Source organism: Perissodus microlepis, chromosome 18 (assembly GCF_051167445.1).
Source record: "Perissodus microlepis isolate ML-2025 ecotype Zambia chromosome 18, ASM5116744v1, whole genome shotgun sequence".
Lineage (NCBI taxonomy): Eukaryota > Metazoa > Chordata > Actinopteri > Cichliformes > Cichlidae > Perissodus > Perissodus microlepis.
This window is the reverse complement of record NC_140478.1, coordinates 6,972,486-6,985,023: the sequence shown is the minus strand read 5'-3', so window position 1 is coordinate 6,985,023 and position 12,538 is coordinate 6,972,486. Positions and strand designations below refer to the sequence as shown.

General features: G+C 38.2%; 1 protein-coding gene across 1 annotated transcript; it reads right to left on the bottom strand.

Moving 5' to 3' along the window:
- Positions 1-9,119: 9,119 nt before the first annotated feature.
- On the bottom strand, positions 9,120-12,103 carry klf17 (Kruppel like factor 17). The gene is made up of 3 exons (XM_084913623.1): positions 11,900-12,103; positions 10,622-11,747; positions 9,120-10,507 (listed from the first exon to the last, which is right to left on the bottom strand). The coding sequence occupies exons 1-3, from the start codon at positions 11,963-11,965 to the stop codon at positions 10,332-10,334; spliced, it is 1,368 nt and encodes a 455-aa protein (XP_084769749.1). The 5' UTR covers positions 11,966-12,103; the 3' UTR covers positions 9,120-10,331.
- Between the last annotated feature and the right edge of the window lie 435 nt (positions 12,104-12,538).

The following is a 12,538-nucleotide window of genomic DNA, read 5'->3' as shown; positions in this document are numbered from 1 at the left end:
GCTTAACAACCGATATATGGAGCTCGGAGGTCTGTGTGTTGTTGTTGCTAAGTCTGATCATACAATGGATAGACTCAAGTTATACTTTGAAAAAGAATGTGTTGCAGGCTAAACAGTTTTGTGGTTCAGGAAAAAAAAAAACTATGAAAAACACTTTTTTTTTCATACTTGTGTTAAGTTTTGTATAGAAATTACACAAAATTCAGTCTCAGGTTAAATGTGATAGAAACATCCATCTTGATAAAAGATGAGTGTCATGAAGCTGTTTTCTCATTTATTTGCACTGCTTTCCACTCTGGATGTCTATTTATGTTAAGCTTTAAGTATAAAAGTTTCCATTCTACAACTTGTTTTTTTGAACTTGTTGAATATAAACATTTTGTGCTGATACTGCACTTCTTTTTTCAGAACCAAAGAGTTTTTGAAATCAGTGTAAAATTGCATTTTAAATTACTTTTAAATACTAAGATTTAAAGTTCTGCTAAAAGTTTAAATAAAAATATCAGTATTGCTGCAAAATATTTTGGGTGCAGTGTATTTTTGCATACAAGTGTAATAGCATAGCTTTAGTGTTTTGTCTCTTTAAGCTTGAGTATACAAAATGCAGCGAGATATTTAAAAAAAAACAAAAAACATTTTTATTGATTATAAAATAGACTATATCGGATTCATATCGGTATTGGCAGATATCCAATGTCATGATATCGGTATCAGTATCGGACATAAAAAAAAAAAAAAGTGGTATTGTGCCATTTCTAATTCTTATTTGTGCAAATTAGCCTCTATGTCATAAATTCCTCTTATGTTTACATCCTAAGACAGAGGGATGTTTTATAGCCCATTTCTCATATCTCAACCTAGTGTGGCAGCAGAATTTTTTTGTCTTTCCGTTATTGTGTGATGTTTCTTCAGCCTTACACTAAACTCCACTAGCATATGCCTTAGTTCCATCTTCTTATCCAATACATTCAGTCAAGCCAATAAGCGGTTTAACAGCCTTTTCGGTTAGTTTCATCCCCCTTCGAAGTTTGATTTCCAGGTACTGCTTTAGCTTGCTTAGTGCATTGTTAGCAATAGCCAGATTTTTCCAGAAGATGATGCACTTGAGCTGAGTACTCCTTACTGGTAGCAGGGTGCTGTAATAATTCCCACGATTCACCAACCTCTCCAGTGGACCTCTGGAGACTCTGATTTGGATAAGCAGTTAACAAACAAATTTAGATAAATAGACCGTATAAAAAGAAAGGATCTTATGTATGATAGCCACCTTAATTCTTCAACACAGTCTGAGCTGTCTTAGGCACCTTTCTTGTAAATTCTTTAAACAAATAATCAGCATGCTGACTTAATTGCAGAGCGACAAACATACAAAAAAATGTGTGGTCAAAATATTAGGACTTCCTCGTTTTTTTGGACACACTACAGATAAAAATTATTTAAGTATTCATGTTTATACATGCATAAATACATTAAAGCAAAACGTCACAGTAAGTCTTTAGGTACTTTAACCAATCCAGTGATTGACTCCCCAAAACAAACAAAATTCATTATTTTATTTAATCACAAGAAAGTGGAAACAAAATCAATAAAGGACTGTAGGATCTAAAATGCATGAACATAACTATTATGCATAATGAGTTATAAGAGGTTTAAACAAGCAGCTAATCTGATTTTTAAATATAGTACTGTACCTTGTAGTGGTCGGCTACTTGTGATCTGCAAACAAGAAGGACAACTAGTGAGGAACCTCAGGATTTACAAAGAGCTTCACAATGCAACACGAGCACTGGAGCTGGACGAAGGGTATAAGACTACAGTTCTCTGCGTCTTATGTCTCGTTCAGCCTTTGATACAAGTCAGCCTGCGATATAAATCTAATGATTAGCAGTTATCTGTTGACTTTTCGCTCTCACCAGATTAGTGTACATGTGATGAGCTGCAAGTTGTGGCTTTTTGGATAATTGCACACAAGCATTAGTATAATCCCAGCATGCCCTTTCTCTGTATAACTAGTCTTCTTGGTAACATGGGAAAAGCAACAACAAAAGTAAACACTTCAAGTAAAAACTTGAAGTGAAGTAGCTAACAGTATGTTTGATACACTGCCCCCAACTGGCAGTAGCCTAAAACAACACAAGCACGATGCCCAGACGTTTGTACTGGGGTTACTTTCAGTATTCTCCCTGCATACAAACACACATTACATGGCTGTGCAGAGATAAGCCTTGAAACTGAACTACAGTTTGGATCAAATTCATTTTTATTTTTTAAAAACACAAATGATATTAGTAACATGGATTTCTGGTGATATATTTTAGGTATTTGTGAGCTGCTGGAAATCCAGAAAACAACCTCATAGCACATAAAACTTCTCTACTTTGTTATGCACCCATTATTATGGTAATGTCCAGGTGGATGAATCTTAAGAGAAGTTCAACTCAACACATGACAAAGTAATTTAGACTTGGTCATTTATGATCTGAGGAAAAAGATCCAATAATACACAACTGTGAGAGGCTGCAGTGTATGAGCCTTTGTTTTCAGAGTGACTGCAGTAATAGGTTCAGCTAAACATTAATTTAACAGGAATTTTAGCCTATTCCTCTGTACAGAAGAGCTTTAATTTTGGGATACCAGTGGGTTTTATCACATGTGCTATTTATTTCAAGTACACAACATTCCATTGAAAGATGGTTCATGCATATATTACTTTGAGGCTGGACTATTTTAATTTATTATTTTCATGTTCTTCTAGAAACTTCGTGAAAAAACTTCAGTTGTTCCAAAATGTGACAGTACTGTCAGGGATTAGAATGAGACAGCATATTTCTCCCATATTGGCTTTTGTTCATTGCTAGCTGTTAAATCCAAAATCAAATTTAAAATCCTTCTCCTCTCATAGAAAGCTCTCTGTCAGAATGCTGGTTTACTTGTTTTTCCTAGAGTAGTTAAAAGTAGAATGGGAGGCAGAGCCTTCAGCTTTCAGGCCCCTCTTCTGTGGAACCAGCTCCCAGTTTCGATTCAAGAGACAGAAACCCACTCTACTTTTAGGATTAAGCCTAAAACCTTCCTCTCTGATAAAGCTTCAAGTGACCCTGAATCATCCCTTAGTTACACTGCAATAGGACAAGTCTGCTGCGTTTTTCTTCTTCACTCACCTTTTTGATGATGATGATGATGATGATGATGATGATGATGATGATGAAGATAATCTTTTATTTTGGACATATAAAACAAACAAACCAATATCTACATATACATAGATAGCTGCATATGTATACACACATACACAGATATATGCTCAAACAAAATAAACCAAATCTCAATGACATGAAATAACTCAATCATGAAGTCCGAAATGGTTTTGTTCTGATGGGTGAGTACTGTGTGTTAAGGACCGAAACATTGTTACCTCCTAAATATGATGTCAGGTCCTCTAACAAAGGTGGTGGGATTACTGACTGTTCGGCTGCACTGTCTAGCCACACTGCTAGAAGGTGTTAACCTCTTACAAACTACTACTATTACTACTATTACTACTATTACTTCTCTACTGTTTGTAAGAGAAGGAAATCACGGTTTATGAAGAACTAGCAGGAGAGCTGGGATCTTGTAAAATTTATTCTAACATGCCAGGTGAAGGGAATGATGTTTCCCATTTTGTAAGAGGTTAACACCTTCTAGCAGTGTGGCTAGACAGTGCAGCCGAACAGTCAGTAATCCGAAAGCAATTATAGATGAGAGGGATTGTGATTTAAATGACTGTACTGATAATGTGTCTGCAGAAAATGGTAGAAAGATGAGTAAAACAGGAGTGTAGCAATCAGTTTTGTCAGTCTGAATCTCTCATCCTGAAGCTCCTGGTCTATGATATTCCCTCCAGTGACATTCTTTTATGTTTTGATTTTTCTGTTCCTGTGTATGACTTCAAAAACAGTTCCCCAGTTGACAGGGAAAATCTTACCCCTATTGTTCCATGAAGATTCCTCGTACACCTAAAACTGGAGTTATCAAATCTGACACTGAGACTGCTATGTTGAAATGGAGCCATTCTTCCCAGTATTTTTGCAAAGTCCTTTCACTTAGTGTGTCTGTATGCTGACGCCCTCAGCATCATTACATCAGTGTAATGATAAGATAAGATAAGATAACTCTTTATTGTCATTGCACAGTCATACATAGTACAGTAGTACAATGAAATTGGAAAACTGTCCTACGTCGGCACTACATATAACACAACACGACACGATATGATACATCACAACACAACAAACAACACAACACAGTATATTAACTTAAAAGAAGAATAAGTGTATGTGTATTGCACACTGTTATTATTGCCCTGGTGGCAAGGGTTATTTGTCAGGTAGAATAATGTGTAACCCTCTGTGTAATTAATGTTACAGTTATGGATTTAAAGAGAACTAAAGAAGGAACTAAAGACAGAGAGAAACAAGCAATTTAAAAGTACAAGGAAAGTAAAAGTAACATCATAAACAGGAAGCTAAGGACCTTTAACATGCTTTAAAACCAAAAAGAAGTCACAAACCCACAATAGGCAAAATGAATCTAATGATCTTCATTGGCTCAGAACTAAAGGTAGAGAAACAAAGTGGCAAAGGGGCTTGTACTAGGGATCAGGAAAACAATCATACATATGAAGTGTGGATTGACGGACTTTCCAAGTATCCTCATGTTGTATTTAGTGATAAATTATTCTGTGTGAATAAACCTTAACATTAGTTAACAACTTTACATTCCTATTTCATTATATATCTCATTAGGTTAGATGGGGCAGTTAATTCTCCAAACAAAGCTAACAAAGCTGGACTTGCAGCAGTGATATGGCTCGCTGGGAAACAGATCACTTGTCAAGAACTCATTTCAGGCACTCCTAAACTGGCAAATGTTTACAATGCTGACATGTGAGAATCACCCTTCAACACTTTCCTTAAAGATGTAAAGCACGGGTGCTTGTGGGGAGAATTTACATATGCATACCTGTACAGTGCAAAACAGGTTTTACTGCATGGGGCCTGAAACAGAAGGAGAACCTAATTCTAAGATGTTTCCAACAACATGAAATGTACTAACAGAGCTAAAAACTAGTACTTTTTGTTCCTTTTAAAATCTTTAACAACTGTTACTTTCGTGGTAAATGGTAAAAACAGTTTAAATGCACGTTGCAGTCAAGTCTTATGGCAGTTGAAATTGGCAGCAATTGCAATGTATAAACTTGTGACTCTTGTTTGACTGGTTTATTTATACCTAGACACTTTCTCTGATCCATAATGACTAAAATGATTTTTTGTGCAACATTTGCTTTAATTATACTTTCTGCTGAGTGTTTCTTGCTACACTTGGTGTTGGCTCTCACTGTAGTATTGTAGCTTAATCCATGTAGGTTGTTTTAATTATAAATCTTTAAATAGTGACTTATTTCATAGTGTAATCATCACGTTTTATCATCACGTTTTATCCAAAACAAAATTTCTGATTTCCGAAATTGATTTCGGGAAATTTTTGAAATTTGTGTGTCATATGCTTAAAGATTTTTGAAATCTTCTGAAACTACAAATGTGCAAAAAACCTAACTGGGTACCCAGAAATCTGGTGAATAATATTTCTGGCAGTCTAAGCACAAATACCTTGGTGTGAAGCTGTTCATTAGAACAAATGGTTAATCTGATAAAACTAATCTGACAAAAGGATGCACTACAGGGGTCTTTAAAAAATTACTTATGCTTTGGCTAATTTACTCATATGAACAAATGGATGTTTTTCATTGCACTGTCTCAAGCGCAAGGATGAGGCTTTTCAAAGATGCCTTAAAAAGGGAGAGCTCAAACCCCAGCCTGCGTAGACAGGCCTGCGCAGGAAAACAACACTGGAGCTGCACCTACCAGACGTCTGAGGGGAGCCTATGGATGAGCTTAAAATTAAGAAAACCCTTCTCTGTGAGAAATTAAAGGAAAAGGAGGCTGAATGGGAAACCTTGCTTCAGGTTAGCTAATTGTGTCACCCCATCATAATGTCATTTTTGGTCTTAACATCTTTTTTAGACTGAGTTTAGCAAAATAATTTGTAGTCTTTCTACCCAGGAACTTGCACCCAATGCCAAACATCAGGAACAAACCCTAGAAACAAGTTCTCATGAGGAAAAACTGGAAAATCAGAGAGGCAGAAGAGGAGGAAATGAACAAAGAAAGAAAGGACAATAGAAAGCAGAAAGGAAAAGGACGAAAAACGAAGAACAGAAGAAGAAAGTGAAGAAAACTTTGAGAGTGAGAGAAAGATGTAATGAGAACATATAAGATCAAAATAACAGCTGAGAAGAAACGAGAAAAGGTGGCAGACGCAAAGCAGCAAGAAAGAAGAAAAGAAATTAGCTCGAGCAAAGGCTCTAAACCCAAACCTCTACCCTTTCTCCTCCTTCCAGTCTTACCTGCGCTCTCGCTTTCCCTACTACTATTTACCCTTGTTTTGCAAACATGTACAGTGCACCAATTTCGGATGAAATTTATTGAACTATCATGTATTTATTTTAAAATAAACAGCGGTGCTCCAGTTTTAGTCTTTGCCTACATCATTTTTCATCTATAACAAAAGGAGGGAGGGGGCTCCAAAAGAAGAAAAGCAGGTTACATAATGTTTCCCCCAGTCCCCCTTTGGCTCTGTCTTTTTGTCTGTGTAGTATCACCTTCGAGATAGTCAAGTTACTAGTTGTGTATATTCTTAAACAATTTGGAAATACAAATTGTTAGTGCAGAGATTTCATTTCTTTTTTCCTCTGGAGTGAGGGCAGAATTCACTTTAATCTTTCAGTTTGTTGGCTTAAAAGTGGTCAACAAATACCAATCATTTATACGTTTTGTTTTTGCTTTTGTTTTTCATTGTCCTGCAGATATATTGAGCTCAGTTTTAAAAACTTTCAGAAGAAAAGTGTAGCACATAGAATATTTATACAGATTTCTTTATTCTGAATTATGTTTTAAATGAGTAAAAAGACAATTTGTCAGAAACAAGAAATCCATTTCACACCGTGCCTCCTTACTGGGATCCTGAAAATAATTGTTAGCAACATTATTTCTTGGTCTTGAACAAGAAAACATTTGCCAAACCAGAAATAATCCACTAAGTAATCTGCAGGCAAAGAATACAAATTCATATAATGCATGACAAGAGTATCAGCGATATGAGAAATAAACATTACGAAAATTCCTTAGCTTATTATCCAGGTAAAACATTTATTTTAAGTCAGTGACTTATTTTAAAGAGTGTGAGGAAATGTCTTAATTGCAACTAAAGTACTGGTACACATAGATTTTATTTGAGTTATTAAATTTTGTATTTTCTAATGAGCTTTTATTCATATTTCATTTTGACTTTTTAATCTGGTTTAGTTTCCATAGTTGATTTTCTTGTTTCACTTTGGTTTTTATGAACGTGTTTACTTTCAGTTTAATTCCTCTTAGTTTCAGTGTTAGTTTTAGTCTTTTATACACATCAGGAGCATGAAATGAAAGCAGTTGGCTCACAGTCAACACAGTAAGCATGTTTATTGAGACTTGTAGAGTGATAACAGATACTAAAACACTTTATTTTATTTTAGTTTAGTTAGTTTTCAATTTGTATATTTTTTATTCTAAAGTCTAGTTTTTATTTTTAATGCGATTAACTTATGTTACGTTTTTCCCACATCTAGTCTTAGTTTAGTTTGAATGAACTATAATAACCTTGATTCCATATGTGTAAAATCCCTCAATTTAGCGATGTATGATTCAAAACGACAAAGGAGAACAATTAATAAACATTTACAACAGAAAATGAATTGTGTTTAATTAAGAAGCCCAAAAATCAGTCCGTGAGGGCTAGGTGGCATAACTGGCTCTTTGCTAACATTTTTACTGAAAGGTTATTAAAACAGGGGAGGAGTGAGACAGTCAACGAGCGCTGTTGTTCTAACTGCCTGATGTGGGAAAACTAACAGCTTTTGTTTCATCGTTGGCTCCTTTATCTTCGCCGGCAACCTTTCATGGTTTAAGTACCATTTCCCATTCACAACCAACATTTAAATATTTGTAGTAAATGGCAGTTCGTCGCATTTCGCCCACAAACAGGTGGAGATTATCATATACATTAACAAAAGAGGGCAGTGTTGCTTAAGCAGACATGAAAAGCTCGTGAAATGTCCGGGTGTGGTGACAGTGCGCCGGCGCCTGGGATGCATTTTTATTGTAGACTGTTGGTTTTATTATCAGGAAATCGCTTCACAATAGATCCCCAGTTCATACATGGGCAGGTCCGCCTTCCTGTGTAGGAGGACCTGTGAGCTGTAAAGCACGGGTGCTTGTGGGGAATTAGCATATGGATACCTGCACAGTGCAAAACAGGTTTCTCTACATGTTGCAGGGCAGACAGAAGCAGGACCCCAGTCCCCAGTGTTTTCACACGGTTAATTAATCAATAAAACTGAGGTGGAACAACAAAGCAGTCCTCTTTGACCGTTTGGTTCTTTATTGCTCCCACGCTAATTAGTGGTCCGTTTGAATGTTGGTTGTGAATTGAACACGTTGAGCATACTGTTGTATATCAAGTTTCCTCTTGGCAGAAGCACAGTGCTGTGACTGTCCTGGCTGAATTTCTGTCTCATGATTTACTCTGGGTTCTCTTCATATCTTTTCAACTGACTCTAAAGTCGTTTCTAAACATAATTTTCCTTTGGGATTAAAATATTCTGATTCTTAAGTATAACAGTGATCACAAAGGAAAGAGAAGTCATTGTATCACAAAGCAGTGTGGAACATATTCCTGATTCCAGATTTCACCATCTCTAAATAAATATTAGACAGTTGAACACTACATACATGCAAGAGGATTGTTTAAGACATTGAACGCCCTGTTAAAGATAATGTTATTATATGAAATGACATTAGATGGCAGTCTTTCATAAGTAGTGATCCAAAGCTGTTTGAGTCATTAATCCTCTATGAAAAGTGGCTTTATTGTAGTTAGAAATTTTGTGATTTCAGGTCTTAGTACAGAGCATATCAGGATATCTAAGCATATAAAATAAATGAAAGCATTTCAGTTTTTTCAACTTGAAAAATATGGTAGCAACATCCTTGTTCAATAACATGGATGTGTTCTGTTATTAGAGGAACACCTGGCCATTAAGGGTAAACCATGGTTTTAAACTGTGGGGTTTGAAGCCAGGAGACATGAAGTGAAGCAGAGTTAAATGAGTACAATTTGTGTAGGTAAAGTAAAGCAACAAGAGCTTACTGATGCTTCTACATCCAGCAATTTCAGTAAGATTTCACTTTGAGTCTTATTTTTTTGTTAATGTTTGATGGGATGTTAGGCACAAACTTTGTTCCCTACATTTCCAACCATGGACTAGAGTAACACATGCACCCACTAATCTTTTTGCCCGTTCTTGGGATTGTGGGAACACACGAGCCAGAAGGAAGGATAAAACACCATGACCAGACAAACCTGCTTCTGGAGAGATTACATACGAGTGAGAAATGCACAATAACAAACTTGGTGCATTTGTAAACAAACTTTTATTTTGGAGCCCTTGAGCGCAATTTAAAACAACTGCATGTTAAGAGAATGACACTTTTCAAGTTCACCAAATCGACCATTGGTTGCAGTGGATTCTTTCTCACAGCAAACATAAAAACATAACAAAAAACAAAACCACAGGGACAACTTTGCCAAAAACTCTCATTAAAAAAAAAAAAACATTTCACACTGCACCAGTTTCTTGGGATCCTATAAAAAATCTTTAGTACCTGAATCTTTGCTGAACCAGACTATAAAGATCCACAGCAGTCTACAATGCTTAGCAAATGTTTACAATCTACGATAAGAAAACAGAATACCAAAAAAAAAAAAGTAATTACCACCCTGACTGATTATAGTATCAAAGATACAAGATGTAAACATTACAAAAATACAAAACTGCTCAGGATGAGCAGATAGGCCTATGTAATTCTGGTAAGGCACTCACGTCAATAACTTATTTTAGAGACAGTGTGAGGAAGTGTCTTAAATACTACTGAACTACAATTTAGGCAGTGTTATACATGTATGCACAGATTCTGTATGTACAGTAACCACCAGAGGCACTTAATTTAGCAGTATATTATACAAGTGGTAATAAAAAAAATAAGAGTGGAGTGGAAGAGGACAACTGCAACTGTCTGTCTGGGGGAAACAGTTCATGCTACACTGATTTTGGACAGTCCAGCAGGGAGAAACTAAGTCGGTCCTCTTCTGAGGGGTGGATTCTTATGGATGCAAGAGTCCAGAAGAACTGCGGCCTACATGTGCCTCTTCATGTGGAGAGCCAAGTGGTCTGAGCGGGAGAAGGCACGTTCGCAGAGGTGGCACTGGAAGGGTCTGTGTCCGGTGTGCTTTCTGAAGTGGCGGGTCAATTCGTCTGATCTGGCGAACTTCCAGCCGCATCCTTCCCAGTTACAGTGGTAGGGCTTCTCACCTGAAAGATGTAAACAGAAGCATATTAACATATTTTATATGACATGCTCACAAAACAAACAAACAAAAAAAAAGCAGAAGAAAACAAAAAGGATATTAGATTTTAGATTCTCACCTGTGTGTGTTCTCATGTGCGCTTTGAGATGGGAGCTCTTTGTGTAGGTCTTTCCACAGCCGGGGAACTCGCAGTTGTGCGTGGCAGCGCGTTTTCTAGCCCACGATCTGCGGGCTCGTTTCTGCTTCATGCACCCGGTCTCATCCTGCGAGTAAAACTCGAGCAGAACCGGGGAAGGAGAAGAGGGAGGAGTGAGCACCATCCCCTGCATCGACAGTGGATGCTGCTGCTGTTGCTGCTGGTGAACGTGGACCTGCTCTCTCTGCGCGTTGTAGTGTCCCTGAAACGATGGCACACCCTGGTGTGCGTAAATCGAGTGATATGGCGCGTTCATATATTGACCCTGGAGATGGCTTTGATTACTGGGATGGTGAGAGCTCATTTGCGCGTTTAAGTGGTAGTGTGCCGTATGTCCGTGGGATGCAGCGTGCTGCATGGGATGCGCGCCGTGAGCCTGCAACCCACCATGAAATGCAGCCTGGTGGTGCGTAAAGGTTACTGGTTGCATTAGGTTTTTCCCGTGAACGTGTTCCATAAAGTTCTCACCGCTGGCGGCCATCATGCAAGATGGACCCCCAGACTCGGTTTTGATTTTATATCCAAGCGGGATCGGTGCGGTGGCAGCTGGGCGGTGAAGGGGAGCCGATGGAATTGAGGCTGAATTCAAAGCTCGCAGTTCGGTGAATTCCCGGTCATCTCTCTCCTTGCCTGCGCAGTCCGGTGAAGCATCAGCCGGGTAACCTATCTCAGGCCTGAGAAGCTCCACCATAAGACTGTGAGCTGGGCTCGACTTTGCGACGTTTGCAGTTCCGTGGCAGCCCAGGTGAGAGGGAGGATGATCGCTGCACTCTGTCACAGAACCACCGCTGCAGCTTTCCGGCGAATCCGGGAGAGAATACATGCAGTTCTGCTGCTGCTGCGTTGGTGGGATGTTCCCATTGCCGTCGCTGTCGCTTAGAGCATCGCGGCCGATGGTGTTGGACAAAATAAAATCGAGATCCAAAAACTTTCCCAGTTCGTCGTCATCTTTGGAGGGTAAAGCAGGAGAACGCACCATGTTGAACTCCACTTCCCACGGCGGGTTATTTGCGTCACCTGTTGCGCTGTTCTGCACACCCTGATCCACCTTTTAAATATGTAAAGGAGCGCAAAATAAAAAAAAGTTAGAAGAAAGCCAAGCTGCATAGTCGGTCAACAGTGAGAAATAGATCTACAAACATATTATGATAACACACTAGAGTTACCACAATGTGCCATACTTAAATGTTCTCTACTTACATTATCCAGTCCTTTGAGACTCGGAAACGAGATTAAGGCAGGCATCACTGCTTCAGCCACAGCCATGTTGACCGTTTTTAAAAAGAGTTCAAAACGCCGAAGTCCTGCAGATGCTGTCCTCCGCGTCCGTGTGCTCTCTGAGTGAAACCAGGATTCAGGATATGAGTAACAGCCCGACTGATGGAGTTTTTATAGTGGTCTACGGTCGAGCATACGGAAGTGTGGGTTAACCCCTCCTCTTGCACGCACACACTTACACACCTCCCCCATCACCTGCACAGCAAATAGTGCAAACAGGTTAAACCGAGCACGGGTTCGTATCAGGTAACCGCTGCTATAAATGTAAAACAGAAAGAGGAAAACAAATAAGATGAATGAAAACTTAAATAAATTCCAAAACCGAAAATAATTATTTTGATTGAATTGACTGGATTTTATAATTTTTGATTTAATGTGGTGAATATGTTGGTTTGTTTTCACTCATCACAAATATGCTGGTAAATAATGACGAGGCTTAATAACAATAAAACTAACCTTTCTCACTGTGCTTGTAGGTTATTTATTTATTTACTCTTCAGCTTTCTGCAATGACTTTCATCCCTGAACATAACATAAACGCGTGGAAAAGCATCGAGTTCA

Bases quoted from the DNA above. Each gene is read 5' to 3' on its own strand.
- klf17 (XM_084913623.1), bottom strand. From the start codon at position 11,965: ATGGCTGTGGCTGAAGCAGTGATGCCTGCCTTAATCTCGTTTCCGAGT. The intron at 11,748-11,899 runs GTAAGTAGAGAA...CATATTTAAAAG, and splicing joins GTCTCAAAGGACTGGATAAT to GTGGATCAGGGTGTGCAGAA. The intron at 10,508-10,621 runs GTGAGAATCTAA...TACATCTTTCAG, and splicing joins GCACATGAGAACACACACAG to GTGAGAAGCCCTACCACTGT.